The following is a 27,340-nucleotide window of genomic DNA, read 5'->3' on the forward strand; positions in this document are numbered from 1 at the left end:
CGAGGCTGTTGCTAGGTCTCCACTTTAAGTTAAGCCCTTCCACCAGCCGCCGTCTTGTCTTCTCTAATCTCTACCTTCACACTCACAGCACACACATCAGCATGCTTAGCTCTGCCATTGTCGTTGGCGAACCCTGGCCATGGCTAGCTGACTGTTCTCAACTAAGCGCGATGAGGCCCTCGTTCCTCGACACAAAGTCCCCGACGCACTCGACGAACCTGTCGAGCGCATCCTGCGGCGTCCCCAGGATCAAGGCAACAAGCCCACGCCTCGCAATCCAGAAGCCGGCCTCGAGCATTTCAAACCACAAGAGGTCGCACAGCTTCCTTGCCTCGTCGCCGTCGGCGGCAAAGTGGGCGCTCATCAGCGTGCCGCGGCCCGTCCAGTGCATCCTGGTGCCCTCGGTCGCCGCGTCGAGCCTGGCCCGGAGCCCGTCTCCCCTTGCCGTGAAGTCGTCGGCCGCGCGGGGCGTGTAGATGCGCGTGAGCCCCGCGTGGCCCAGGTGCATGGCCAGCGTGTTGTTGTTGAAGGTGCCCGAGTGCGGCAGGGCATCCGGGGCGAGGCGAGCGTCAAAGGCGGCCATGACGTCTGCCCGGCCGCCAAAGGCCCCAAAGGCCACGCCGCCGCCCAGCCACTTGCCCAGGCTCTTAAGGTCGGGCTTCAGCTCGTGGATGCCTGCCAGTCCACCCGCGGAAAGCCGCGACGTCGCGACCTCGTCGAGGATGAAGAGCACGCCGACCTATCCTTTGCCAGTCAGCACCCGCCGCTCCTCGAGACTCCATCCATGGCCCCGCAAAACGAACCTCGGACGCCGTCTGCTCGACGCAGGCCAGGAACTCGGGGGTCCCGCAGACGCAGCCGCCGGCGGATTGCATGCCTTCCATGAGCACGGCGGCGACGCCCGGGCTCCGAATCGCCTTGGCCGCGCTTTCCAGATGGTTGTACTCGGCAACAATCCAGTCATCAACGTCGACATTGTTAGCAGCCGCCTGCCCACCGGCGAAGCCCAGCACACTGCCGTGATAGCCGTTGGCGAAAACGACAATCTTGCGCTTCTTGGTAAAGTGGCGAGCCGCGGCTAAGGCCTGCAGGTTGGCCTCGGTACCCGAGCTGGTGAACCTGACGAGCTCAAGCCCAAAGCGTTGGCAGACGGCGCTGGCCAACAACTGCTCCTGGGCCACGGTCCCGCCCATGTGCAGGCCCACGTCTTCAAAGATGTGCCTCGCGACACCCTGAATTACAGGGTGAGAGTGTCCGTAGAGGCCGGCCGTGAAGTCTCCCAGGAGATCGACGAGGCTGCTCTCAGTTGAGCTGCCGAGGAAGCGGTGAGTCGCGGACAGCATTGGGCTTACTTGTGCCCGTCTTCCGTCGTGACCGCGTGTCCATGGCCAGACCTCAGGCTCAAGGGGAACGGATCAGTGTAGAGGACGGATCTGGTGCCTCCTCCCGGTAGAGACTTTGCGGCTTCGTCGTGGAGGGCCTTGGATTTTGGGTTCCGCTGCACGTATCGTGCCGTGGCGGCATCGAGTGTCTGTTGCAGGCCATGACGAGCCGGTGACGGTGGCATTGCGGTAAGAGACTAATACAAATGGCTTTCACGTCCTAGAGGACAAGTAGATTCATTTAAGATGATTTGCAAAGAGAATAGGAGCGAGTGATACAGAAAGTTGTCTCTCGCTGCTGGCGATTCAGGGGCAGCAATACAACCTCTAGGTACGTACCTTGCACTGGTGTCTTTCGGTTAGAGACGTGGGGGTGCGGGGATGCAAAGGCGGTGAATGCGAAGAGTCTGGCAGAATCTGCATCCCACCCAATTTTTTTTCTGCCATAACCTCCATCCATCCATCCACCCTCCAGCGCTTGAGCAGCAGTCAACGACCAAAGGCTCTATTGTCCTTTGAATTGACCTGCAATCACACAATGGCGGGCACCGTCAACAAGCCGAAGAGTGAGTGGGCTGCACTCCTTGAACTTGGAGTCTCTCGCTAACCGCAAACAACACTAACCAGAACCAAAGTCGAAGCGCGGCACCTCCCGTCTCCGCCACAAGGTCGAAAAGGCGTCGGCCGCAAAGCAGCGCAAGCAGCGCAAGCTCGCCCGCAAAAACCCCGAATGGCGGTCCAAGCTGAAAAAGGACCCCGGCATCCCGAACCTGTTCCCCTACAAGGAGAGGCTGCTCGAGGAGGCCGAGCAGCGCCGCATGAAGAAGGCGGCCGAGGCGCTGCGGAAAAAGGAGCTGGCAAAGGCGGCCAAGACGGGCGCTGAGCAGGACGACGAGCAGCAGATGCCCGGCGTCGAGGTGGATGGCGTGCGCGACGACGACGACGACGACGACGACGACGATATGGATGACGGCGATGTGGACGAGTCGAATCCCATGGCCGCGCTGCTGGCCAGCGCCAAGGCCGCCGCGGCCCAGTACGATCGCGAACTCGCCGACAGTGACGGCATGGACCAAGATGACAGCGACAGCGACCAGGGCAGCGACTTTGGCGCCGTCGATGTTTCCATCGGCCAGTCCTCGCGCAAGTCGTACGACAAGGTCTCCAAGCAAGTGGTGGAGCAGGCCGACGTGGTCCTCTACGTGCTCGACGCGCGCGACCCGGAGGGCACGCGCTCCCGGGAGGTGGAACGCAGCATCATGGCCGCGGCCTCGGGTGGCAAGCGCCTTATCCTCGTCCTCAACAAGATCGACCTGGTGCCGGCAAATGTGCTGCGCAACTGGCTCGTCTACCTGCGCCGCTACTTCCCCACGCTGCCGCTGCGGGCCTCGGGCGCCGCCTCGGGCGCCCGCGCCTTCAATCACGGCGACCTAACGGTGCAAAGCACGTCGGCCACGCTCTTCAGGGCCCTCAAGAGCTTCGCTGCCACCCGCCAGCTCAAGCGCGCCATCTCTGTCGGCGTCATCGGATACCCCAATGTCGGCAAGAGCTCCGTCATCAACGCCCTCCTCTCGCGCATGGGCGGCAAGGCCGGCGGCTCGTCCAAGGCCTGTCCCGCCGGCGCCGAGGCCGGTGTCACGACGAGCATCCGCGCCGTCAAGATTGACAGCAAGCTCACCCTGCTCGACTCGCCCGGCGTCGTTTTCCCCTCGTCGTCGTCGGCCCACTCGGGCGGCCTCGTCTCCCTCAAGAACGCCGCCGAGGCCCACGCCCACCTCGTCCTGCTCAACGCCGTGCCCCCCAAGCAAATCGACGACCCCATCCCCGCCGTCAGCCTCCTCATCCGCCGCCTGTCCCTCTCCCCCGACCTCATGCAGAAGCTCACCGACGTCTACGACATCCCCCCGCTCCTCCCCGACCACGGCGACGTCACCACCGACTTCCTCGTCCAGGTCGCCCGCAAGCGCGGCCGCCTCGGCCGCGGCGGCGTCCCCAACCTCGCCGCCGCCGCCATGGCTGTCGTCACCGACTGGCGAGACGGCCGCATCCAAGGCTGGGTCGAGCCCCCCGCCGCTGCCGACCCGGCGCCCGGCGCGCCTGCCAACTCGAGTGCCCGCGAGGATGCCGCCATGCCGGATCAAAAGGAGATTGTCACCGAGTGGGCCGCCGAGTTCAAGCTCGAGGGCCTGTGGGGCGACGACGCGGCCGTGGACGCTGGCGGCGATGCCATGGAGCAATAGCATGTCTCGGGGGCGAGCGACTGGTGGAAGGATTGCTGCTGTCTTGGTTTTTTTTTCCCTATCGTCTCCTGCTTGTCCACATCAAGGGCTCGGCGTTGCAAGGCTGGTCGGAAACGAGGCAAATGTATTCAATGGCTTCTCCTCTTTGGATGCAACCTGAACGAAAATACATTGCGTCGAAATGAGATCCACATTCCTGACTTTGTAGACCGTCTTGTCCTTTTTACTACTCGTCGGCCACCCATATGTATAAAATGTGACATGGCTCCGCAATGCTCTCTCCCTTTCCCTCAACTTCTGCAGCCCCAAGAGCCAGGAACTATACCACGTCTCCGGGCAGCTCAGGCACTAATCAACTCCATCTTGACACCCCTCTTGCCCGTCTTGTCGTCCTTCTCATCGCGCACCCTGACCTTGACCTTTTGGAACAGCTCGACGCGGACGGCGCGGCTGCCGCGGGTCACGAGCGTGTACGAGTCGGCGTCGAAGTCGCTCTCGGGTTCGGGCTCGGCCAGGTCGCGCAGGCGGATGAGGCCCTCGATGCCGAAGCGCGGCACGAGGGCGACGAAGCCGTTGCTGAAGACCTTGATGACAAAGGCGTCCTCGTCGGCGGCCGCCTTGCCGCGGAGCGCCTGGCCGACGTAGTAGGCGATGCTGGCGCGGCCGGCCATCTGGGCGTTGCGGTGGCGCACGTTGATGTTCTTGCACACGGCCTCGAGGCGCCCGCGGCTGCGGACCGACGGGTGCACCGCCTCGTAGCCAATGGCGGCCGCGAGCTGCCGGTGGACGAGCAGGTCGGCGTAGCGCCGGATGGGCGACGTAAAGTGCGTGTAAATGTCCGAGGCAAGGCCGTAGTGCCGGAACTCGGGGTACGCCTGCGTGCCCGAGCAAAAGTACTCGGCGCTCATCATGCACCGCGTCGCCATGATGCGCACGAGCGTGTTGAAGAAGGGCTCGCCCGCCTCGACGCACCGGTCAAGCGAGTCGGCGAGCGCCTTGCTCGTGTCGCTGCGCAGCTCCAGGCCCTTCTTGACGCGCAGCTGGTTCGAGAGTTCGTCAAAGTTGGTCTTGGGCGGCGCCGCGTGACGCCGCAGAATGGCCGTCTGCGGAAAGGCCTCGTGGATCTTGGCGGCGACGCTGACGTTGGCCAGCAGCATAAACTCCTCGACCAGCGAGTTGGTGTCGAGGAGCTCCTTGGTCTTGACGTCGATGGGGTCCGACGTCTCCGATTCCATCTGCACCTTGACCTCGGGCGACGACAGGCTCAGCGCGCCCGCCTCCATGCGCTTCTTCTTGAGATTCTTGGACAGCATCAGGAGCGTGCGCATCCCCTCGGTCAGCTCATCCTGCTGCGACTTGTCGTCGATCCGGAGCTGGGCCTGTTGGTAGCTGAAAGCCTCACGGGACTTGATGACGGACTTGGTGAAGCGCGCACCGACAATGTTCGCGTTGCCGTCGACTTCCCAAATGACGGAAAAGGCAAACCGCTCGACATATGGCTTGAGAGAGCACAGGTCGGTGCCGAGAAGCATCGGGAGCATGTCGATGCGCTTATCGACCAGGTACACGGTGGTGCCGCGGACGCTGGCCTCGTTGTCCATGGCCGTGGCCGGCTTGACAAAGTTGGAGACGTCGGCAATGTGCACTCCCACCTCAAAGTTGCCATTCGGGAGCTTCCGGGCGTGGAGCGCATCATCGATGTCCTGGCATCCCGGAGGATCAATGCTGCAGATGAGCAGCCCTCTCAAATCCTCCCGATCTCTCCATCCCGGGTCATCTATACTCTCAGGCACCCGCCAGTCATGCCCCTCCTTGGGGAGACAGTCCAGGACCGTCTTCGGGAATGGCCGATACTGAACGTCCCACTCGAGCAGCAGTGCCTCTGTCTCGGCGGCCTTTGTCTCGAGCTCGCCGAGCGATCGCACCAGATGCCCCACCGGGTGCCTCGAGTCTCGCTCCCAGGCATCCATCGTGACGAGTAGCCGCTTGCCCAGTAGCTCCGAGACTTGGCGGGTTCGGAGTCGGATCTTGGGGATCTTCTTGTCCATGGGGACGAGGAAGACGTTGTCCTGCCTCCGCCCCTGGGATGACGACTTGCTGGCCGAGGACGGGTCGATATGACCCACGTACTGGCGCCAGTTTCGCTTGATGACGCCGACCACCTTGGCCGTCGGCTGTGGCTGACTTTCTGACTGAGACTTTTGCGTTCTCTTGACCTCCTCCTGAAGAGCCTTGCGCTCCTTGTCGGAGACGAAATCCTCGCGCCCTTCGGCATCTGCATTCTCGTTGCGCGTGATGGTTTCCTCCTCGATGATCTTGGTCGAGGGCTCTTTCCATTTGTCTTGCGGGAGAAGCTCCACGACAACGACATCGCCATCGACGGCACGGTTGATGCTCTCCCGACCTAGGACTAGCAGAGGTTTGGGGAACGCAGGGACCTTGATGGAGCCTTCTAGGTAGTTGTAGGGAGACACGTTGAAGATCCCTTGGTGCATCAAGCCAGCTTTGACTCCCGTCATCATCCTTGACAGAGTGTAGTATTCGGGGTATAACATCTGCGAGGCCTTGTTGAAGCCGCCGCCTCGGCTTTGAGACTCGGCAACCATGTCGAGCAGCTTTTCGCCATCCTCGAGGCCTCTCACGTAGTCGGCAAGCAATGAGGCCTTGAGCCCCTGTTCGCGGGCCTTGCGCACATTGTCTTGGTCGTCGCTAAGCATCACGATGGCCGGGACTTTTTTTGCTCTCGTCCGAGCCAGATGCTCGCCGTACCACCTGACAGCAAGCCGAATGGCGCGGTCGTTACGGTCGTTGACGCTTTCATTTGGCTCGCGGTTCACGTACGTCTCCAGGCGGAAGTCGTTGTAGAAGACATAGAAGCGCTTGTCCTCGCTCCTGGTCAGCCCCATCAGACGGTTGTAGAGAGGAAGCGACCGGTTGCGAAGCTCTTCCAGGACCGTCTGCAGAATGACGACGTCGTATAAGGATGAGCTCTGCTCAAACAGGTCCATGGCATTCAGCAGCGCGTTGGTGTCGGGGACCAGGTAATGCCCCTCGGGGAATGCCCTGGTGCCCGCAGGCTTGTCCGAAAGGACAAAAGGCAGGACTGGTCATAAAGTTGTCAGTCTCGCAAGCGGTTCTGAAGAATCGAACACTACAGCATACCTTGTCCGGCGGCATTTCTGGGGGCTCCTTCGAGGCAGGCCCTGCAGATCTTTGATGAACAGGGGATGTCGGTCCTGAGGTAGACTTCCCGCACGATTTTCTGCACCTTGCCGCTGCGCGTTGATCGAACATATACCTTGCTGGAAATGTTGGCGGCCAGCGGATCGGCCGCCTGCGATCTCTTCAGACTCGTCATGTTGTTGTGTCGCCTTGGTCGCTCATTGACGCAAAGCTGGTGTTGAGAAATGGATGCAGTGAACGTTTAGCAGGCGAATCATAGTTTCTGGCGCGCTTGCTTATCGATATCGATTACTGAGGGCCTATGGTTGGCAACCAGCGAAGACAGTTTCTTTTCCCTACGCTGCCTCTGCAGTAGCAAAGCTAAGTATTGACGAGACGGACTCAAGGCCTGGATCGCCGCACACAGTTCCATTCAAGCCTACCCTTTCGCCTCCATTTTCTGACGGTTCGACCATGTATGCAGAAGTCGCTCGTGTTGTGTCACGTGATAACAATGACTCCAGTCACGTGCTCTCCCCCATGCCAGTATGTGCACCCTGTCCAAGTCCCCAATGACGACCATCGCGACATGAAGTGGAGATGAATCCTCGAGCTTCCCGTCGAAACGCCATCGCGAACCTCGAAACGGTTTCGGGTACAGGCTGCCGGCTCGCTGTCGGCGTATCCACGGCCCGGGCCAGAGTTCTGGGCTCGACTGGACACAAAGACGTGGTGGCAATGCTGCACCTAACTACTGCCACGGGACCAGGAACACAAACGATGTCACGCTATACGCCGACGCCCGCGGCCGCCTCTCCATCTCACCACGAAAGATGCCGTGAGGGGTAGATGTACCGGGCAGTTCGAGTCAGGTCTTTCCAGGACGGCCCCGGTGATGCCAACCAGCCGTATGTTTCAAGGGACGTTCGAGTTCCAGGTCGACTGCGCCGCCTTGTTGGCTGAAATCACTGCCAACCAGTAGCGACAAGGGAAGAATCTGGACTCTTTTTCGCAGCGCCCGAGGGCTCGAGAGTCGTCTTTGCGATGTTGTCGCGGCGTTTCCGAGCCTTGTCCGTGACGAAATCGGGCCTTTCGACGACCAAAGTCTCGTATGGCGCGGCAATTTGAGTCATCTTCCATTCTTAGCCCACCATTTCCAAGCGCGACGACGATCAAAATCTACTCGAGGACAGGAATGGAAATCCACGACGGATTTCTTTTCTGACAGATACTTGGGTGCCCGTGGAAAGCTGTGCCAATAGGCCGGACGCGATGCAGTTCGGCCGCCAAGAGCCTTGAAGCCTGAATGTCTCAGCGGCAGATTTAAAAAGGACTCGAAGAAGGATTTCTCGATCAGTTCGGGAAACGGATGACGCGCGCGCCGGCAGGCCAATCCATGAACGGGCGCCTCGGACGGCCTCATGACCCGCCCAGTCCCCCCCTCCAGGACTGTCGTATCGAGACGGCAATGACTACCTAGCCTGCCCATGTCTGTCTGTCTGTCACTCACGACATGGTGTTGGTCACTGTGGCAAAGACCAGGCCGGGCCTGTCGTGGCTAAGCTCCACGGGAGACCAGAAAGGCCGGCGTGGAACGCACTGTGACGAGAAACCCGAGATGCACGGCCCTTTACGAGGGCGAAGTGATGGTTAGAAAGAGCGGTCACCACGTATAGCCGCTGACCCCGGTCTTCTAGGTGCGCAGGCTACGGTCCCGAGGATCGTGGTGCTGCATGTCCCTCTTCTCGGCGCCCTGTGCAGCATCCTGGGGTCGGCTGGCAACAGAGCCGGCTGCGTCGGCGATGGGCAGCAACTGCGATATGAAGACGTGACGGTGACTGTACCGCTTCCAGGCCAGACCAAGTGCTGCTGGGAATAGTGGTGGTCGGCCGGGCCCCGTGATTTGCCGGCCGAGGCGACCTCGTGATCCACGCGTTGCTCAGCACGGCCAATGGCAGTGTCGAGATACGACGGCTTCCGTAAAAGGCCTTTATGCGGGATTGGATTTGGCCTTGTTTATCGGCAGGGGCGCAACCGACTTGGTCAAGATACTATTGATAAGAGTCGATGCCACGCAAAGCTGCCGATGGCCGCGGACAACGGTCGGTACGGCTCAGATGCTACGTTGATGAATGCCTTGACTGGCTTTGCATGCTCAGGACTATCGTGACACTAGTGACTTGGAACAAGGCACACCACGTCCTACGGGGTCTGCATGAGATGAAGCGGCGGCCGGGGTGCTGAGTCGGGCCCGCAAGCCGAGACGGAGCGCTGAGGGCCGAGGTTTCCATGGAAAGGGCCGACAGGCCCTGCAAGGGATAGGCCCGGCGCGTGGGGGGCTCAAGTCGGACTGACGAGGCTACGCCGGGTTCGATGGTGTTGGCGGCGACTCACGACAGTGGCACGGTGTCGACATGGCTTGTCGACTGCTTGACGGCAGCTTGGCCAGGGCGTAGCGTCAGTCCTGTCTGGGTAGCGCATGGACGGGATGGACATTGCGGGAAAAGGCCCTGATTTACCCTCGGTGGCCCACCTTGGACGATGGTCTCTGCTTCATGTCGCGAAACACCCGAGGAGCCGGGCGCCCTAGGCTGCCGACAGACGAAGAAGATGGATATCGGTGCAGGCGGGCAGCCGCGGGGGACTGACTGACTGATGAAGGACGCGATGCCTACGATGGCCGACGGGAACGAATGCGGCGGCATCGGGGTTGGCTGGCTGGCTGATTTCAGCAGCGCTCTCCTTGGCCCTGCGGCGGCGGCGGTTTGAAGTTTCACGCGCTGCCGCCCGCACCAAAGGAAACAAGTGGGAGGTTTGTGGGTACGAGAGCCAGCGATGCGGATCTGGAGTTGTCCACGGGCAGCCGTGGGGATTCTTCTTCCATGTACAGTTACATGCCGTGGTACAAAGCATATACTGTACATACGTGCATTCCAGCTTGCGGGAAACGCCCCCCCCCCCCTCTTTCTAAGGGTAGATCCGCGCCACCACCCTGTCTGTTTGCCCGGCCAGCACCACGATTGAGGGGGTGGGGGGCTCTCTGGGAGGATACTTGGGGAGGCAAGGTCGCTTTTTTGTTCGATTCCAGGGCAGATTGTTACCCTATACATGGACAGCATGCGCGCGTGTGTGTGCGCGTGTAAGTGAGATTGCCCTGCCGAATATGTGCGGGCTCGTATGCTTGGTCGTCCCGCTACTCCATGCAGGTCGAGAAACACTCCGAGACTCGCATCTCATATCCGTGTATTCGCACTTTGTACGGCTGCATTGTGCAGCTTTGCGAGCGAATAGGAGCCAGGTTCACTTCCACTCCCACCCCCCTTCGTCCTCGCACGCATCTTCGCACGGCACACACCCAGTTCCCTTGTCCCACCACCTCGCTGCCCAGGAGGAGGGAGCGGGATGTCGGGCGCAACAAACTCCCACCCCCCCCCTCCCCCAGGAAGGGACGAAGGAAGAAAAAGGAGGGGACTGCTGCAGGGCTGCCGTTGAGGCCGGGCGCTTGCTCATGTGACAGGAGGCTCTGGAGAAGATGGGAGCACAGCGTCTTGCTGAACTGCCGCTGTCCGGGTCATCCGAGGGGGCCAAGGGGGGAGGAGAGCAAGGCCTGCACCCGCTCCGACAATACACCTGTATGTATAGCGCGCCTACCTTGGCAACTAGTTGGTGGGCAGTCAGGGCTTAAGTCCTTGGCAGAAGGTAGCAAGGGAAAGCTGCTTCTTGGACGAAGGGCTCACGAGATGCGCCACAGAGGCCCGGTAGCGTGCGACATGCATACTGCCTAGGCACGCAAGGATGACACGGAGAGCACGGAGGGGGGAAAGGCTGGAGGGAAAGGCTGGCTGTGAAGCTTCCCAGGGGGAAAAGGTGGTCAGGAGAAGTAGATGAAGTCGAGGAGGAGGCGGAGAGAGTGCGAGTTGCTCGCTCGTCGAAGCCAACGCAGTGAAGCCATTTCTCTCCCGTCACCGCTCGAGGCAAAGAAAAGAAGTCGTCGTCGTGTGTCCAAGCCCTAGTATGTGTATGGCTGACGACGTCGTGTTGACCCGTGGCCGTGATTGGCCGGCCGCAGAGCTCACGAGGACAGGCGCTGGTGAATGACGGCAGCATGCATGCACGCATGTATGTGCGGGTGCGATCGATAGTAGCCTGCAGTAGCTGCCAAGCCCGAGTTTTTTCTTCTCTTTCCACGATGGATGTGAAGTGAAGTAGGAGAAAAAAGGAATACCAGGTGAGAAAACGAATCAAAAGGGGGAGGAGAAAACAAAGAGGCACGAGTCGTGACAGCGATGGCCGCCCAGCCCAGCTGGCTCGCAATCTTGGTTGCTGGGCGTCAATATCGATCAACGCAGATTTTTGGCTTGTTGCTGTTCACATGCACAAAAAGGCAAAAGCAAGCAGGAGCCACAGACGGGCAACTTGACTGGTTGTCTCGTTACAGATACGTAGGTGTGTGACTACGGGGAAAAGCAACGAAAACCAGTTGGTTACAAAAGGTGAGCCGCCAGGCTGCTTGATCCGGACAGGAGCATCTATTAATATCCTTCCCCCAGGCTCGATGCTTGCCGTGGCTTCATATCCAGACATGTGTGTTTCGCCGAGTCATGACATGTTTCACGAGCAAGATGGCTGAGCCGGTTTGGAGGAAGCGACGAATAGGGGCCCAACAAGGCACCGGAAAAGGAAACCCATGTTTACGCAGATGGGAGTGGCGACCAAAGCCCGGTTAAAGCCAAAAAAAAAAGACGCCGCAGCAGCACAACAGGCACGGCACGGCACCCGGAGCCGACGAGGCTTCCTCGCTTGGCGGCGAGAGAGCCGCCATCGTCAGTCTGTCCATGCGCCAAGTCTGCAGGAGAGAAAGGGGCAGATGTACGAAGTGATAAGGCAAAAAAAAGGCGTCGAGTGTCTTAGATACAGCACCTTGGTGGCCTGCTGTGAAGCATAGCCCAATCCCAACTTGCGGCAACACTCCCCTTTTGCTATTTCTCCCAGGAGGAATAGACGATGCCACGGAGTTAATATCCAGCTCTGTCTTGCTTCCCAGACTGTTTGCCATTTGCAACTTACGCCTCTGCCGGGGCTTGCCCTGTGAGGAGGCAGCTGTGGCGGACACGCCCGCGCTCACAGCCTCCATCTCTCACACACGCTCACACATTTTGTCTGGCACTACTCACACACACACGCACGCACGTACCCGTCACCTTGTCTTTTAATCATTCATGCACGTGATGGCTCCAAAAGAAAAGAATAGGCAAAACAGAGGACGCAAGGAGACAAAGAGCCCTAATTAGTTAACGGGTAGGCTGCGAGCTTCAAGCATGTCATGTATGTGGGACACCTTCCTCTTTGCGCAAAGCAACGGCTCCCCGGCAAGCATAATCCCTCCCTCCACTTGCCAGAAAGCCACTGTGTTGCAGGCGTGTCCTGGATTACAATACGGATATGTGCAAGCATGTACAGTACTCAAGCCGCCAAGCAACACACAGACAGAGACCCCCGGGCTGAAACGACAGTCCTGCAGCAATTATGCCTGCTTGCCATACATATCCCGGTCCCTTCTGCTCCGTTGGTAGAGAAAAATCAGCAGCTGACATGCCTACCCAGGTGATAAATCCCAGCAACAAGTGAATACCTAGAGGCACCGCTTCCCCGCAGCCTCGGCATCCAAAAATAGAGGCCGCAATTCAGCACTCGTTCGTCCCAGCCCGTCTCTCGGGGTCTCGGGGTTTGTGCTCGGGGCAAGGACGCGTCGCCAAACAAGACCTTTCCTCCCTTCTTCCTTGTTTCTCGGAGATGGGACCGATGAAATAGGTTCTCCGATCGGGCCTTTGGGGCTGAAGCGAGACACGGGCTTACATTTTCCATGGCAAGGGGGCCCAGCCAAGAAGAAGCCAGGGTCAGTCCATCTCGCTACTAGCACCAGTTGAGAAGGAGGTGCGTGAGCAACGGTCCAGCCAATCAAGCCCTCTCAAAGCCAAGGGCGCCAGGTTGGGTACTAAAGAAGCAAGAAAACAACCAAGAAACGAGAAGACAAGACACGAGACGAGACAAACCAGCGGGGACGGAAGTTGGAAGGGGGGGGGGGCTTTGCGGGAACCTAGGCTGCTTGGCTCACGAACTTGTACATTCAACATGCCGGTCTGCCGTGCAACGTGGGCCGTGGCGTGGGAACGGGTGCGGAGCGCGTGGTGGATGTGAGTGTGTGGACGGGTGTGTATGTGTGGGGGGTAGCTGATTCTCTATCTTACCTATTCTTCTCGTCCACCCCTTTGCTGGGTAATCGTTTTGGGACGGCAACCCTTTTGTTTCCCAACAGTCTTCGGTCCCACACGTAGATTTCCATTCGCATGTAGGATAACATATCCGTCGACACGAAGCACAATGCGTTGTTGGTGGGCGGGAACGAGGGTTCCAACATCAGGTACAGTAGCAAAGGCAAGGCAGATAGACACATAATAATACATACCTGCACAAGGGAGCGGTCCCCTCTCTGCTTACAGTGCATGCGTCTTTTCCCGAGCCGATGCGAGGTTTGGGAGCCTTGGGCGGGGGCTTTTGGCTGGCTGGTCGGCGAATGGCGGTCATTATCATCAAGCTTTGGTGCATGAATCATGGTCCAACAAGTCCTGTCCCTGCGCGCGACGACGACGACGACGACGACGACGGCGGCCAGACCAAACGAAAGAGACCAGGGATGGTCCAAGCCAAGAGAAAACTTTATTATGCCCAACTTCTTCGTCGCATTATTCATGGTCCCCCGAAGTTGGGCACGCAGGGTAGGACCGGCGATCCGGCCTAAAACAAGTTACCCACTGCGCGCGCATCTTGATTCTGACCGTTGGCCATGAGGCATGAGGCATGAGGCATGAGGCATGAGGCATGAGACATGAGGCTTGAGGCTTGAGGCTTGAGGCACATGTACAGACTACACGCGTACGCAAGCGGCCCGGCTCTGCTATGAATAGCACCGTGAATGGGGCCCCCGCCGTGCATGTCGAGCAAGACTCGGCGGCTCCGTCCCCCCTTTTTCCCTCTCTTCCCTCGCCTGTCTCCCTTGGCGGTTGGCCGTGAGTCACGGAGCCTCGGCCGAAACGGACAAAGTCCCCGCCCCTAGTTCCGCCCGCACGCCATGCGGGATGGCCCATGGCTATGGCTGGCCGGCAGGGAGGGCGATACCTGCTTGGGATACCTGCTTGGGTACCTCGTACCTTGTACCTCGCTTGCGGGAGAGATGGCCTCCTGCAACCCGGTCCCTGCTTCTCTGGGCACATTCTCAAAGTACCTAGGTACCCCGTACCTGCCTCGCCTTGCTGCCTTTCAGGGACTTGCTTGGGCAGGCAGCAAGCACCTTGGGCACCTACCTATAGGTAAGTTGCCTTGCTTGATGTTAGGTAGGTACCTAGGTACCTTACTGTAGCTCGTGCTAGAGGACAAGGTACCATCTTCATTAGGTAATCGTTCATCGGTATCGTGGCTGGCGTGAAATGAGAGCGCGGGGGCCTTTGCCGTCGCCCGGTTCTTCGCGTGCCAGCGAGGTGCAACTCCGACATCTCCGTCACGCTCACCCCTTGCCCCCCCTTCCCTTCTTCAACTTCCCGAGCTCATTCTCGCCCCCACTTGCCGCAGCCGGCCAGCACAAGGCTTCAAGGCTTCCATCGTTGTTCCTCGCAGCAAAATCCCATTCACGGTTGCATTGTCTGCCAACCCGAGCGAGACGCCGTCAAGAAAGGTCGTGCGCCTTGTCCATGCCCCATAGAAAAAGCCCCCAAGTACCAGCCGAGGCTCCAAGTGTGCAGTGAATATCTGTATCCGGGGACTCGGATCCCGTGTGTTATAGATACCCAAGGCAGCCAAGTGCGAGGTCAAGGCTGTGGATATGTACATGCATGCAGTAAGGCAATCGATGCCTTGCCTTGCCTTATGCCTTAGTACGAATACCGACATGTGGAATCAGCTCTCTTGGCTTCCTACGCCTATTCATGCCTCGTGGGCATTTATTCTACGGCTCCTGGTTTCACCTTGCTGCCAACGCTTGCCGGCCAGGATCGACGTGTCAATCGGGGCCCCGGCCGCTGCTCTTCCCCCAGTATCTACTGTACCTAGTAATTACCTCTCGCTTTTCGCAGTTTCTCAAAGGTCTTGGAAGTAACGTGCCTCGTGGCACTGTACCCAAAAGGTACCACACCCCTCTGCCTTTCCCTGACTGCCACCGTCGACACCCACACGCCGACCAGGCCCTGCTCCTACGGCACGTTGCACACACTTCTGGGCAAGCCAGGGCCAGTTAATTGCTCCAGGGTCCTGTCAAGCACCCGACAGCAGCTGCGCAAAATGAAAAGGGCAGGACAATCCGCCGCCACTTTCTTAGGGACCCGCGCACTCCGTACTCAGGTCGTACATATATCATCTCGTCCATGCCGTCAGCAGGACTGGGAGGTGTCTGCCGAGTAACAGGCGCCCAGTCCCTTGCTTTTGAGTTTCTACTGGGAAAAGCCGTCGGTACAGGTACAATCTGTACTCTGCTCGCGTGCCAGCATCTCATGTCAGCATGCTGCCTCACCGTGGACTTGTACGAGTGTGCATGTATATGTATGCAGCTTTGACATGCGCATTTAGCGACAGCATCCCCCCCTCCTGAAATTCCTCACCAGCGACATGTCGGCTGAACAAACGACACAGGGGCTTTATGGTCTGAACGGTACCGCTCACAACTATAAGTTTGGCGTCTTTCTGCCGAGCGCTCGCTGACGGGCTTCGACTGTGCGCGGGCCTGTCAGGTGCTCCGTCGGCGTATCTACTGCAGTGGTAGTCGTACCTCTACATGATGATGGCCCGTGGGTGCCTGCGGGGGAAGACGGATCGGACTCATTCACTTTCGCCTTCACGGGGGGGGCGTGGGGTTATACCTCGCTCGGGTCTTCCCCTCTCCGGCCAAAAGGCCGGCTTGCGCCATCGCTCAGCAGCCAACAGCGATCCGCCGCCATCATCCTCTTGCCTTGGCCCTTGCCATCGTCGTCGCCATAAACGTGTCTGCCCTGTTTCTTTTATGCCATCGCTGAGGCGCCAGGCCCGTATGAACAGCAGCATTAACCTTCCGGTCCCCGTTTCGACGTCCGTTTCTTAGCCTTGTTCCATCCCTCCGCCTCTCCCTCTGGCGTCCCTCCCTTGTGCTACGCACGTCTCCTGCTTCCCCACCATCCATTCCCTTCCCTCCACTGTCGGTCGCTTGTTTGTTATTAATAAACCTGAACCACCGGAAAGCCGTGCGCGCCGCCGCCGCCGTGCCATTCTGGTCTTAACGGGCGCCGCGCCCCCCCCTTCTTGCCCTCCTCATACTTGTCTTCTTTGCCACGAGCGCCGATTTGCATATTGGCTAGCTCGCGCAACGCCTGCCAGCATCACTCTCGGCCGCGCCAGGGGTGTCCTGTCTCTTTTGCACTTTGCTTGGGCCCGAGGTACAGGTACTTGGGCGCACGCCTCCACCCCTTCGGTACGTGCAAGTACTTAATTCGCGCTACTTGCGCCTCCCCCACCCACCTACCCACCCACACCTTCCGCTACCTGCGGCCTATCCCACCTGCCCGCCTGCCTGCCGCCCATCAGCAGCAGGAGCCAGCATGCCCAGCAGGAGCAGGAGCAGGAGCAGGAGCAGGAGCAGGAGCAGCAGCAGCAGCAGCAGCAGCAGCAAGCAAGCAGCGGCGCCAGCAAGCGCTACCACTGCCCTTGGCCTCTCACAGCATCCCAATCCATCCGCCCATCCCTACCTCTCCTTCCTTCCTTTCCTCCCTCCCTCCACATCCCTCCTCCCTCTCACCCCATCCCATTACTCCATCCCTCCTCCCCCCCCCCCCTCCCTCCCTCCGTCCTCCCTCCACCCGCCTGCCTTTTACCTTCCATACCTACCTTGCCTTGCACACTCCGCCTCCACCACCCATCCATCTCCAACACCACCACCATCACCGCCGCCGCCACCCTACTCTTGTGCGCGCCCACTTCCAGCCAAGGCCCCCAGTTCGACAATCGTTGAGTCAAATCAATCTATCCAGTCGTCGCGCGCCTTCTCTCTCTCTCTCTCCGGCATCTTGCCCGCACACTCCTTGCGGCTTCGCATCGTACCGCACCGCACCGTACCGTACCGCACCGCGACCGGCTCCACCCCCCGTCCGCCAGCCTCTCTGCATTCGCGCGCCTACACCGTCATCGCATCCGCGTCCTCTGTTGTCGCCACTGCGCGCGACCCAGGCCAGAGCCACTCGTCCGTTGTCGTCGCCGGCTGCCCGAGTCTCGCTGCTCTTGAGCTGCGATCGCCGTCGTCGACGCACACGCGCGTCGTCTGCGCCCGCGCTTCTCTTTTTCGCAGGTAAATCCAGCTTCTCCATTCAGCCTCGACGCCTCTTTGCTCCCTATCTTCCCTCCTCTCTCTCTCTCTCTCTCTCTCTCTCTCTCTCTCCTGCGTGCTCAAGCTCTCTCTCCTGCGCTCGTCCGGTCGGTATCCTCTTGCCCTCTCGTGCGTTCCACCTCTTTCCCCTCTCTCTTCGCATCCTCTCTCGTGCTGCGCGAGCCCGCCGTTGCTCGCCTTCCGCCTTCCCGTTCGCCCGTCCTGGCGCCGGCGGCGCCCGGTCGCGCTGGCTTGGTCTACCTGGGCCTTTTTCGTGTCTTTGGCCCGCTTCGGCTCAGCCGTTGCGCCCCTCCGACACACCCTCCCACGCAACCACATGCACGATTAAGCCTGCTGCGCACCCTCCTCCAACCTTGAGCTTGCCAGCCCAACTATTTCACGACACGTCGCCTTCCTTCGTCTTCGTTGCCGCCGCCGACGCCTCACCTGGGTCCGTTTTGTCATGTACTCCGCTCAGCCAGGCGGTGCCGATAGCGCGACAATTAATCCTGCCGCCCTCAACTCTCCCGGTGAGTAGCCCTTGCCTGCTCTCGTTCAAAAGGAGGCCCTCGTCGCCTGGCAGCCGCTCTCCACCCCACCCCGCCTGCCCTCCATCCACTTCATGCGGATTCGGCGCACCACCGCATTCCCTCGCGACCACCATACTGCCGCTGCCTTCGGCCGTCCCGGGGCTCTGGCGCGCGCAAACCTCCCGTCGCCTCACCCGCCATGGTCGCCGGACCGTGTCCTGCTTCATGCTCCGCGATGCTGACTGCCCAACGCTGATAGCCCTCTCCGACGCGCCCCCGCGCGGCCACAAGCGGAGCCGGTCCTCGGATTCTCACGACGCGCCGCTGCCCACTGGCGATGACGGTATGTCGTGACGGGTCCTCTGTAGCTTGGCGTCTAGCAGCCGAGTGGCCCGTCAAATGGGCCTCGCACCGAGGAGAACTAGCCTTTGCCCAGCCACAGATATACTCCGGCGCCACGCCCCGCGCTGCGCGACGCTGCGTTCCGGCACAAACCAGAGATATATATACACAGAGAGAGAGCGAGAGAGAGAGACACACACACAGAGAGAGCTGCGATGATAAATGTCGTTCTCGGAGCGCGCGTGCTAACTGCGGCCTGTCCCGCGCATAGTTCGTTTCCCACCGCAACGCAAACGCGCACGACCAATGAAGCCGTCCGAGGCTCCAGGGCAGGCGCCCGGCCCCGCGGGCCCTTCGGCAGCTCAACCGCCACACACGCCCCAGTCCCAGAGCACATCTTTGCCCAGCCAGGCGACGCCTGCTTACGCGCCCGCGGCGGCGGCGCCTCCCAAGACTACGCCGACCAAGTCGACGCTCAAGGCCCTGCCGACTGTCCGAGATCACACGACTGATCAGCTGAACCCCAGCGGCGATGAGTACCTTCCGCGCGAGATGGACGAGTTTGGAGAAAAGAAGGTGATGCAAAATGGACAATTGCTCGGCAACCGCACGTACCGTTGTCGGACCTTTCTGGTCCCCAACAGAGGCGACAAGCTGTTCATGCTCGCGACCGAATGCGCCAGGGTCCTCGGATATCGCGACTCGTACCTACTCTTCAACAAGAACAGGTCGCTTTACAAGATCATCGCTAGCCAAGCTGAGAAGGACGACCTTGTCCAGCAGGAGATTTTGCCGTTTTCGTACCGTTCGAGGCAGATTGCCATTGTCACCGCGCGCTCCATGTTCCGGCAGTTTGGCAGCCGCGTTATCGAGAATGGCCGCAGGGTTCGCGATGATTACTGGGAAACCAAGGCTCGCAAGCAGGGCTTCACGGAAGCGGATCCCGCGGGCGAAAAAAGACCGGGAGCAGCAAAGGCTCGCGAGGCGGCCGAGGCGGCGCAGAACAATGTCCTCATGAGCGGGCCCCACACTGAAATTGTGTACAACAACAACCCTGGCCCCTATCCTGGCGCCTCGCAGCCTCATCTCGTCCAAGCAGGTATGATGGGAGCAACACCATCCGGAAGCGCCGCGAGGATGCCTGGGTTAACTGTGGGGGCAGAGTTCAACGACACTCGCCCGAGGGACTTTAGCGGGATCATCAAGGGTGGACCTCGCCAGGAGATCACCGGGCCTCCCTACCAGGATCAGACTCGGCCGACCCCCCTCACGGAGCTTCATACCCAGGCTCACCATGCCGCCGACTTCAACAGATCCGTCAACCAGCAGCGCGACATGCGAAGCGAGTACATTCAAAGCATCTGGCGCCGACCCCACGAGCAACCTCCCTCGTCGAGCATGAGCCAGCAGCCCGTGAGCTCAAGCGACAACAGTAACAACGCCAACGTCCCGACAAGCCGCCCCTCGAGCTCGCCGCACACGACCGCCTCCGGCGTGCCTCAGCAACCTGTTGTGACATCGCAGAGTCCCCAGATGATGATGACGACGGCGCCCTACTCGCAGTCGATGCACGCGCCAAACACTCTTGGTCAGGCTCCAATGCGAAGTATGCTTCTCCGCCCCCTCCGCCCCCCATGCCATCCTTGCCCTCCAGAAGGAAACACGGCACACACTGAGCCAAGTTCGTTCATCTCTAACCGCCGACACCACTTAGGCTCCTCAGGCAGCATAAGCCAGGGTACGCCGGGCTACAACTATCAGTCCAACCAGGCCATGTGGTCTCAGAGTCCCCAGCCTTCGCATCACACCTATGCCAGCTACACGACGCAGTCGCAATCGCCCCATCCGTCTCAGTCACCCGCGCCTCATCTTCGCCAGCCGAGCACGGCGGGACAGATGCAGCCAAACATGCCCTTCCCCACCATGAGCGGCATGCAGTACGGCGCCGGCCAAGGCATATACCCCGCGGAACAGACGCCGCGGCAATATCTACCCCAGAACGCGCCTGGCGGGCCGACGGTATCGCAGCCATGGTCGGGGCAGCAGCACTCACCGCCTCCGCAGTGGTGGGCTCCCCCTCAACAGCCGCAATGAGGGCGGCGCATGGCTGCGAGGTCGAAGTGTCGGGTGTGTCTTCCTGAAGCGACTGTCTGAAATTTCCTTGATTTTTCCTTGATTGGCTCGAGCTCCCACGACATTCCTGGATACCCAAACACGCTGGTTGATTGGGGAGGCTATTTGCTTTTGGGCGGGGGCCCGTTGAAATTGTGTACAGCATCTGGCCGGGACGGGATAGAGGAGTCGGAGGGCTGGATCACGTCTCCTTGTTTCTTTATGTTCCCCTTACCACCAACTCGATGACGCCAACTTGATGACGCGAAGTTGTTTGGGGGCACAGCCTGGTTGATGACTTTTGCTTCCGGAGGCGGTTTGTTCATTCCTGGCCTTGGCCGTCCCAGCGACGACGCAGGCACGCGTCTCGTCTGCGCCATGTTTTGCGATGATTACGGGTTGGCGACCGATCCGCCACGCCCTGTCTTGTGTTGCACAAGACGGGACAGGACCTGCGACTTTACTTTCTCCTTCAGTTTGCAGCTACGAATGTGGATTTGGGGGCTCTTTCAGGACTTGAGATATCATTTTCTACTCTACTTGACGCGGGTTTTCGCCGGGATACGAAGCAGCCACGCGCAACATGTTGTGGCAAGTTTCCTGGATCAGAAGTCTTATTCTCGGTCCTCGCACAAATATCACCAACTTTTTCCGAGTCAACTTGACTTTGAAGGCATGAGGAACTCGCTTCCTCGCAGTATAGCGCTTCGAAGAAGCCGGCGCAGTAGACGACGGGCTGATAATGTCGGGGGCGGGATGAATGGGATGACTGGACAAGCTACATGGCGTTTGGAGGCATCTGCGTTTTTTAGTCTCATGAGGGGATCTCTTGACTTTGCCAGCCTTTTACTCGTGTGATGAGCCGACAACGAAGGATTGGAGATGTAGAGTGTTATTGGGGTCTTGTATCTGTCTTTCCAGACTTCTTTGCTTCGGTCCTTGGAGTGATTCCTACTGTCTTCTTTGTCTTTGTCGATGGTGGTACACGTCTGGGAGCGATGTTGTCGGCCCCGAGGGCTGAATTGCATGGACGGAATTCGAACCTCGACTCGTGCTCCTCCAGGTTGCCAGCTCCGACTGAGGTCTCTCTGCATGTCACTCTCGCCGGCCCACCGGTTTCCCCTCTGCCTTGGCTCGCGCCTCGAGCGGCCGTGAAGAGGCTGCTGAGAGGGATGGAGAGCAAAGGCCACGACGTCGGGGCATGCGGCGGGCTAGGGCGGTGGTACCAGGTGGGACACGGGAAGCAGAGGCCGGAATAAAGGGGGTACTGTGTAAGCAGGCAACGATGAAGTTAATACCTACTACACACATAGCATTGGCCCCTTTTTTTCGTGTATGTAGGAATGATTTTTATCTGTTGGTCGCATGGCTGCTGCTGCTGCTGCTGCTGCTCATGCTGCTGCCCGCTGCGAGATGCTGCGCTCGCCCGCGGGGGGCAGTGTTGGGTGGTGATGGTGGTGGCGGCTGGGCGTTGCACGGCAGACGGGCGGGCGGGCGGGCGATGCGTGCGCGTGCGTGTGAGGGTCGACGAGAGACGGGGGGGTGGTGGTGGTGCATGGGGACGGCAGAGGATGCATCGTCATCCTTTCTCCCCTCCCTCCCGCCCCCCTTCCCGCCCTCCTTTTGTGGTTGATGGATGGTCCATGGCCCGCGGACCTTGTTGGGCGGCACGAGACGACGGCACAATGGGAATATATGTGTGTGTGCGCGGGCGGGAGGCTTGCATGGGCGCGGGCGGCTCCTTTGTTGGACCTGCGGGCGGGCGAGCATCCTTCTCGTCCCCGTCTCCTCTCGCGAGCTCTCTCCCCTCCCTCTCTGTCATGCTTGCAGCCGATGTTGGCTGCCACTTGCAAGTGCCGGGTAGCAAGGGGACCGGGGCACTTTGTATTCCAATGCTTCAGTCGCTCTCGTCTCCATCCAAGGCCTCGTCCGGCTCGTCATCGCCCTCCTCGGCCCGCGACTCGAGCGCATCCTGCGTCTCATCCCCGCTCGCCCCTGCCGCTTCCTCATACTCCTCTTCATCTTCGTCCTCATCTTCGTCCTCATCCTCCGTCACCGGCGCAGCCGCAGCCACCGCCACCTCGTCCTCGTTCTCCATGCCCACCTCATCGTCGTCGTCGTCCTCGGCGTCGGGCTCGTCCTCGTCTTCCGTCTCAGCGTTGTCGCGCGACGCTACGCGGGGCCGCTTGGCGGCTGGCTCCGACGCCGCCGTCGTGTCGGCCAGGTCGGTGTCGTCGCCCTTGGAGGGGCCGTCCTTGGCCGCCCGGACCTTTTGCCGGTACGACGACCGCTTCTCCGTCTGCACGGCGTTGTATTCTGGCAGAGCATGGGTCAGCACTCTCTCGCAGTCTGTGCAGCAGCCCGGAAGACGTACTCGCAAACTCGGCCTCGAGAGGCGCGCGCAAAAAGCCAAACTCGGTGTCATCGAGGGCCTTGAAGACGTCGGCGGGGGAAATGGTCTTTTTGTTGGCACTGGTGGTATGCTCGTTGGCCCTGCGTTGTCCGCCAAGTCAGTTTACTGGCTTCTTCATGCGCCCTGTCTCGTCGCCGTGGTCCCAAAGGGGGGCCAGGCATGGCACGTACTGCGAAGCCAGGTAGCTGATGAAGACGGTGGCGCCCTTGCTCATGGCCAGGATGGCATTGGCCTGGATCTGGGTGTTTGGCGGCAAGACTCCCTTTGCCAGCCGCGTGATGATTGACTTGGGCAGCGTCAGGTCCTGTTGCAGGCGGGCATCCGTAGTCAGCTCGGGCGTCCTGCAGTGCGTGAGGGCGGAGGGGGGGGGAAGGGGCCCTCCCACTTCAATGGTGACTGCGTCCTTGTCCTTGTCTCTCTTGTCCGACGAGGCCGCAGGCTGCTGGGCCTGGCCGTTGCCCGGCGTTTGGGGCGTGCTGGTGTCATTGTCGTCGTCGGGCGCAGTCCGTGCCGGAGCCGGAGCCGGAGCCGCTGGTGATGCTGACGATGGAGGAGGAGGAGGAGGTGGTGCCGCGACGACGACCGGGGCGTCGCTCTTGCGCGCATCCGATTTGCGCGGCGGCATGGCTGCTGCGGGGCCTGATATGACGGGTGGGATATTACGAAGAGTCTCAAATTCGCGCGACTATGTGATGATTCGGCGGAGCAGGTTGACCAGGCGGGTTGCGCGCATCGGAGTGTCTCGTCGGGGAAAGAGGCAGGCAGAGTCAGGGCCGGCTCTCCTGACGCGACGACACGAGAGAAGGGGGGGCGCGTCGTGACTGCTGGGAAGCGAGAGGAAAGAGTCGCAGCAGTGTCTCTCTCGCGCGAAGCGGCCAGTCGCGACCCCAGCTCGGGCGCGCGCGTAGACAGAAGTCGCGTATGGTCCACGAGGCGGTGTCAAGCGGCGTAGTTGGCGGGCGGAGAGACGGCGGCGCGAGCTCGAGTCCAAGAGGGTTGGCGGGATGGGATGAAGCTGGAAAACATTGGCTGCGCTTGTACGGAGTATCCGTAGGCGCGTCTGCCAGTTCACAGTACGTAGCCCGTTTGGACGCGTTGGGGGGGGGCCCGCGTTAATTGAGCCCCGCGTGCTTACGTACTCGGCATCGCTCGCTTACGTGTTCATCTTGCTTGGTTGTCCGTCTTGCCGCCCCAACAGCATCACCTCCAGCATCACCTCCAGCATCACCTCCAGCATCACCTCCAGCATCACCACCCAACAACACAAGACACAAAGCGTCACATGCCCTCTACGACAACCTTGGAGCTGCAGTCCTGAGCTGAGAGGCGAGTATTGTATCATTGAATCATGCTCTACTACATGCCTTGCGTGAGTCTGTCGCATTGCTTCATCTCGCCCATCTCCCCAGACAAGGGTGATTCGTCGGGGGTCCTTGTTGCAACGGTTGCTTTGTGCCGTCATCATGTGATCCCCCTGGGTATATCCATCATTGACAAAGGAAAAAGAGGGTATGGAACTAGTGATAATAAGCCTCATTCTCATCCAGAGCTCATGCCGCCTCTCTTCCACCACGGACAGACAGGCAGTTGCCGGCTGGTTGTGTTGGGTCCCGGCATTCGCAGCCCCGCAAGACGGTTGGGGCGGGCAAGGAACAAGGGAAAATGCCAGGGGTCGACACTGTAATGGGCCATGTCGCATTGCTTGCAAACAATGGATGGGCTCCCTGCGGCCGCACGGGTCCCCCGACGGCTCTTCATCCTATGGCCCGCCCAATCTCGGATTTCCGTATCAGGGGCCGGGGGGAGAGGCCGCCCAGCCAGATTTCCTCGTCAAACGATGTGCGGACAGGCGTCGAGTGTGACGTGTGGACGTCGCTGAACTCTGGCATGTACGCTGCCGGGACAGGGAGGATGTGGTCGGCAGACCTCCGGGGCAGTTTGTGATATTCAAACTGCTGGCCGTACCACGTGTTGTGGGAGCCCGTGGTGCCTGACATGGTGGCCCGCGAGCTCTTGCTGCGGTTGTGCCGCGAGCCCTTGGGCGGCGGCTTGGCCAGACGACACGGTTGACGCCTGGCCAGCGAGACAAAGGCGTCCTCGCCCTGGACCGCCTCGTCGGTTAGGCCGGGCCTCGCGTTGGGGGCTCGGGCGAGGACGGGCGTTGGGGGCACGTCGAAGCTCGGCCTGGCGTGGGCCGGGGACGAAGACAGGTCCTCGGAGAGGCGGACGCCGTACTGGGACGGGCTCTGGTAGACGATGACGCTGGTGGGCTTGCGGGTCAAGGTGACCGAGTTGGTGACGCGGTGGCACGAGGTGAGGCTGTCGCGCCAGGGGCTCGGCGGCGGCTCCGAGTGCTTTTCGGGCGTCGTTCCCGACTTCCACGACTCAATCTCCTCATCGTCAATGGGGGTGATGCCTCGGTTGAAGAGACGCGACCTTCGCCTAAGCAGGCGCCAGCACAGCAGGGCAACGGTGAGGAGGACGACGACGGAGGGGATGATGGTGGCGAGGACAATGGTGACGGTGCAGCCCGACGCCTGGCACGCCATACCGCCGCTCTCGAGTGCGTCTCGGTTACCTGGGGGTGGTGGCGACGGTTCGGGGACGGTGGAGTGTCTTGAGCGGCAAGACGGCCATGCGGACGGATGCAATCAGTCGTCACGGGGCAGGGAGAGAGAGAGAGGAAGCCGGCGCTGTGAAGACGCGAGGGGAACAAGGTAAAGGAGGGTGAGAAGGGCTGGTCAAGGACAAAGGAGGGGACCGAGTGCTTTTCAGCGGCGCGGGTGGACAAGGGGCAGCGGGTTGGTGAGGGCGAGCAGTGTCGGTGAGGATATGAGGCAGGAGTGCGTCAATCGAGGTGTAAGTCGAGTTCATATCATGGTCCGACAAAGGACGGGTTGCCTCGACGCATCAGGGGTGGGGACGATGCGAGAGCGATGGGACAGGGCCGGGCTTGTTTGGAGCGGAGACGAGAAAGCGGGCTTGGCGGATAGGTCGGCGTTTGACCCAGCAGCAGCAGCAAGTCGGGAGCTTGGCGACGAGGCATAAAGACGGACCTGCAAACAGGCGGAGGAGGAGGGGGGGGGGAGGCCAAGCTCACGGGCGGGCGGAGGAGGTGGGGGAGAGGTGATGCTATATACAGGGACGGGCAGGCAGGGCATGCATCCATAACGGTACGAGGAAACGACGGTGCATGTATTGTATGTATGGATGCATGGCCGAGTGAAGAAAGCGTGAGAGAGAGCGTGAGAGTGAGAGGTGGAGATGGTGGTGGTGGTGGTGGTAGAGGAGGGGGCGTGTCAGGCCAAGGCTAGCCAAGGCAGAGAGCATTGCCGTGATAGCGCACTCCGTACAGCACAGTGCTGTGTGTACATGGGAGAGAGTGCGTGCATCAGGGGAGAGAGCGTGTGTGTATGAGAAATGACAGAGCGAGAGATGGTGGGCGGACGAGGTTGGAGGTGAGCACAGGTGTGAGGGGAGAGAGTGCAGTAGTGAAGTGGAGAGTGGATGGCGTGCAAGCTCGGCGGGCCAGTCAGGGAGCTCGCAGTTGGCGCCTCCTAGCCGTGCCTGTCTGCCTACTAACTGCCTTGGTACTAGGTACCTAGCACCTACAGTAGCCAGGTGCTAGGCACTAGGGGGGGGGGGGGCCAGGCCAGGTACAGCAGGTCGCGACAGCTGTACGGAGCAACTGTAGCCGGGGCCGTAGCCGAAGCTATGGGCGGTACATTAGCGGGCGTAGCGCTGGGTCTTTGGTGGACGACGGGCCTAGCTCTTGGGCGCCATGTGCCCACCGACGCCGCTCCCACCGACGCCTCTCCCACCGACGCCTCTCCCACCGCCGCCCAGCCACCACCACTCGCCCTCCCGCTGCGCACGGTGCTGCGGGAGAAGAAGGAAACAGACGACGACACGGGTCCAGAGAGGGAACTGTCAAGAAGAAAAGGAAAACACGAGTGTCCGGTACGGATACGGGGCACAAAGAGGTCGTTTGTCTACAAAGCACAGCACAGTACATGCATCTGCGGCAGTTGAATGGTAGTTGTGCTGCAGAGATGTGTCTTGCAAAGACGTGTTCCCTCAGAGTCCCGATACGACCCTTGGCTTGTTTTCCCTTTTCTGCCGGCATTCCAAATACTCGCTGTTTGTTTTTTCTTCTTTCTCTCATCTCCGAGCCTCGTCCCTCGTCCTTCCCATGTGACTGAAAGGCGGATCCAGCCGGCTCCGACGACGATGACGATGAGGACGGAGGGGGAGTGTGAGTGTCGGGACTACTCCGTACAGCAGAGTAGAAAGGAGGGCGAGAAGGAGGCCCAAAGGGGAAAGACGGGGGAAAAAGAAACAGCAAACAAGAGAGAACTCTCGCACTCGCTTGGCCCCGAGCTGAGGCCTAACAAGTTGGGTGTAGACTCTTTGGGTAAACACCAAGCACCGAGGCTGGCCAATAGCTCGCCAGCTGACGACGACCAGCAGCTACAGCAGACACGCTTCGCCGTACCTTGCCTTAGCCTCGGCATCCCCTGGCGAGATGGCCGCGGGGGGTCAAGGCGACGTGGGCGCCGCTCCGGCCAGTGCAAGGGTGGTGCTGCGGCAGCCGCCATTCACGCAGCAGCAGCAGCATTCATCGGATGTGGCTTTGCGGTACCGGCACGTTGGTTGGCTTGGTTGGCTGTCGTCCGCAGCACGGGACGATGCGTGTCCTCCTTCATCTCTCTCTCAGGACGTTTGCTAGCTTTGCATCAAGACGGCTACGCAGCCATCCATCCGGATACCCATCCATCCAT

The 27,340-nt window shown here is 60.4% G+C and overlaps 6 protein-coding genes across 6 annotated transcripts; 2 read left to right on the forward strand and 4 right to left on the reverse strand.

Moving 5' to 3' along the window:
• Positions 1 to 157: 157 nt before the first annotated feature.
• On the reverse strand, positions 158 to 1,567 carry HRG_11595 (aminotransferase class-III domain-containing protein; the record flags this gene model as incomplete). Its single annotated transcript, XM_044870065.1, has 3 exons — positions 158 to 739; positions 804 to 1,296; positions 1,353 to 1,567. The coding sequence occupies 3 exons, from the start codon at positions 1,565 to 1,567 to the stop codon at positions 158 to 160; spliced, it is 1,290 nt and encodes a 429-aa protein (XP_044714962.1).
• Positions 1,568 to 1,920: 353 nt separating this feature from the next.
• HRG_11596 (GNL3L/Grn1 putative GTPase domain-containing protein) lies at positions 1,921 to 3,622 on the forward strand (the record flags this gene model as incomplete). Its single annotated transcript, XM_044870066.1, has 2 exons — positions 1,921 to 1,948; positions 2,010 to 3,622. The coding sequence occupies 2 exons, from the start codon at positions 1,921 to 1,923 to the stop codon at positions 3,620 to 3,622; spliced, it is 1,641 nt and encodes a 546-aa protein (XP_044714963.1).
• Positions 3,623 to 3,963: 341 nt separating this feature from the next.
• HRG_11597 (RNB domain-containing protein) lies at positions 3,964 to 6,980 on the reverse strand (the record flags this gene model as incomplete). Its single annotated transcript, XM_044870067.1, has 2 exons — positions 3,964 to 6,725; positions 6,785 to 6,980. The coding sequence occupies 2 exons, from the start codon at positions 6,978 to 6,980 to the stop codon at positions 3,964 to 3,966; spliced, it is 2,958 nt and encodes a 985-aa protein (XP_044714964.1).
• Positions 6,981 to 17,625: 10,645 nt separating this feature from the next.
• On the forward strand, positions 17,626 to 20,128 carry HRG_11598 (chromatin remodelling complex rsc7/Swp82 subunit domain-containing protein; the record flags this gene model as incomplete). The annotated part of the gene is made up of 6 exons (XM_044870068.1): positions 17,626 to 17,692; positions 17,952 to 18,035; positions 18,306 to 19,133; positions 19,197 to 19,640; positions 19,689 to 20,053; positions 20,099 to 20,128. 6 exons carry the CDS (start codon positions 17,626 to 17,628, stop codon positions 20,126 to 20,128), a joined length of 1,818 nt encoding a protein of 605 aa, XP_044714965.1.
• A 1,915-nt stretch (positions 20,129 to 22,043) lies between these two features.
• Positions 22,044 to 23,184, reverse strand: HRG_11599 (histone-like transcription factor (CBF/NF-Y) and archaeal histone domain-containing protein; the record flags this gene model as incomplete). The annotated part of the gene is made up of 5 exons (XM_044870069.1): positions 22,044 to 22,193; positions 22,251 to 22,462; positions 22,521 to 22,639; positions 22,730 to 22,863; positions 22,945 to 23,184. The coding sequence occupies 5 exons, from the start codon at positions 23,182 to 23,184 to the stop codon at positions 22,044 to 22,046; spliced, it is 855 nt and encodes a 284-aa protein (XP_044714966.1).
• A 1,129-nt stretch (positions 23,185 to 24,313) lies between these two features.
• HRG_11600 (uncharacterized protein) lies at positions 24,314 to 25,108 on the reverse strand (the record flags this gene model as incomplete). Its single annotated transcript, XM_044870070.1, has 1 exon — positions 24,314 to 25,108. One exon carries the CDS (start codon positions 25,106 to 25,108, stop codon positions 24,314 to 24,316), a length of 795 nt encoding a protein of 264 aa, XP_044714967.1.
• Positions 25,109 to 27,340: the final 2,232 nt, after the last annotated feature.

The sequence above is a fragment of the Hirsutella rhossiliensis genome (assembly GCF_020360975.1).
Source record: "Hirsutella rhossiliensis strain HR02 chromosome Unknown scaffold00021, whole genome shotgun sequence".
Taxonomy (NCBI): Eukaryota; Fungi; Ascomycota; class Sordariomycetes; order Hypocreales; family Ophiocordycipitaceae; genus Hirsutella; species Hirsutella rhossiliensis.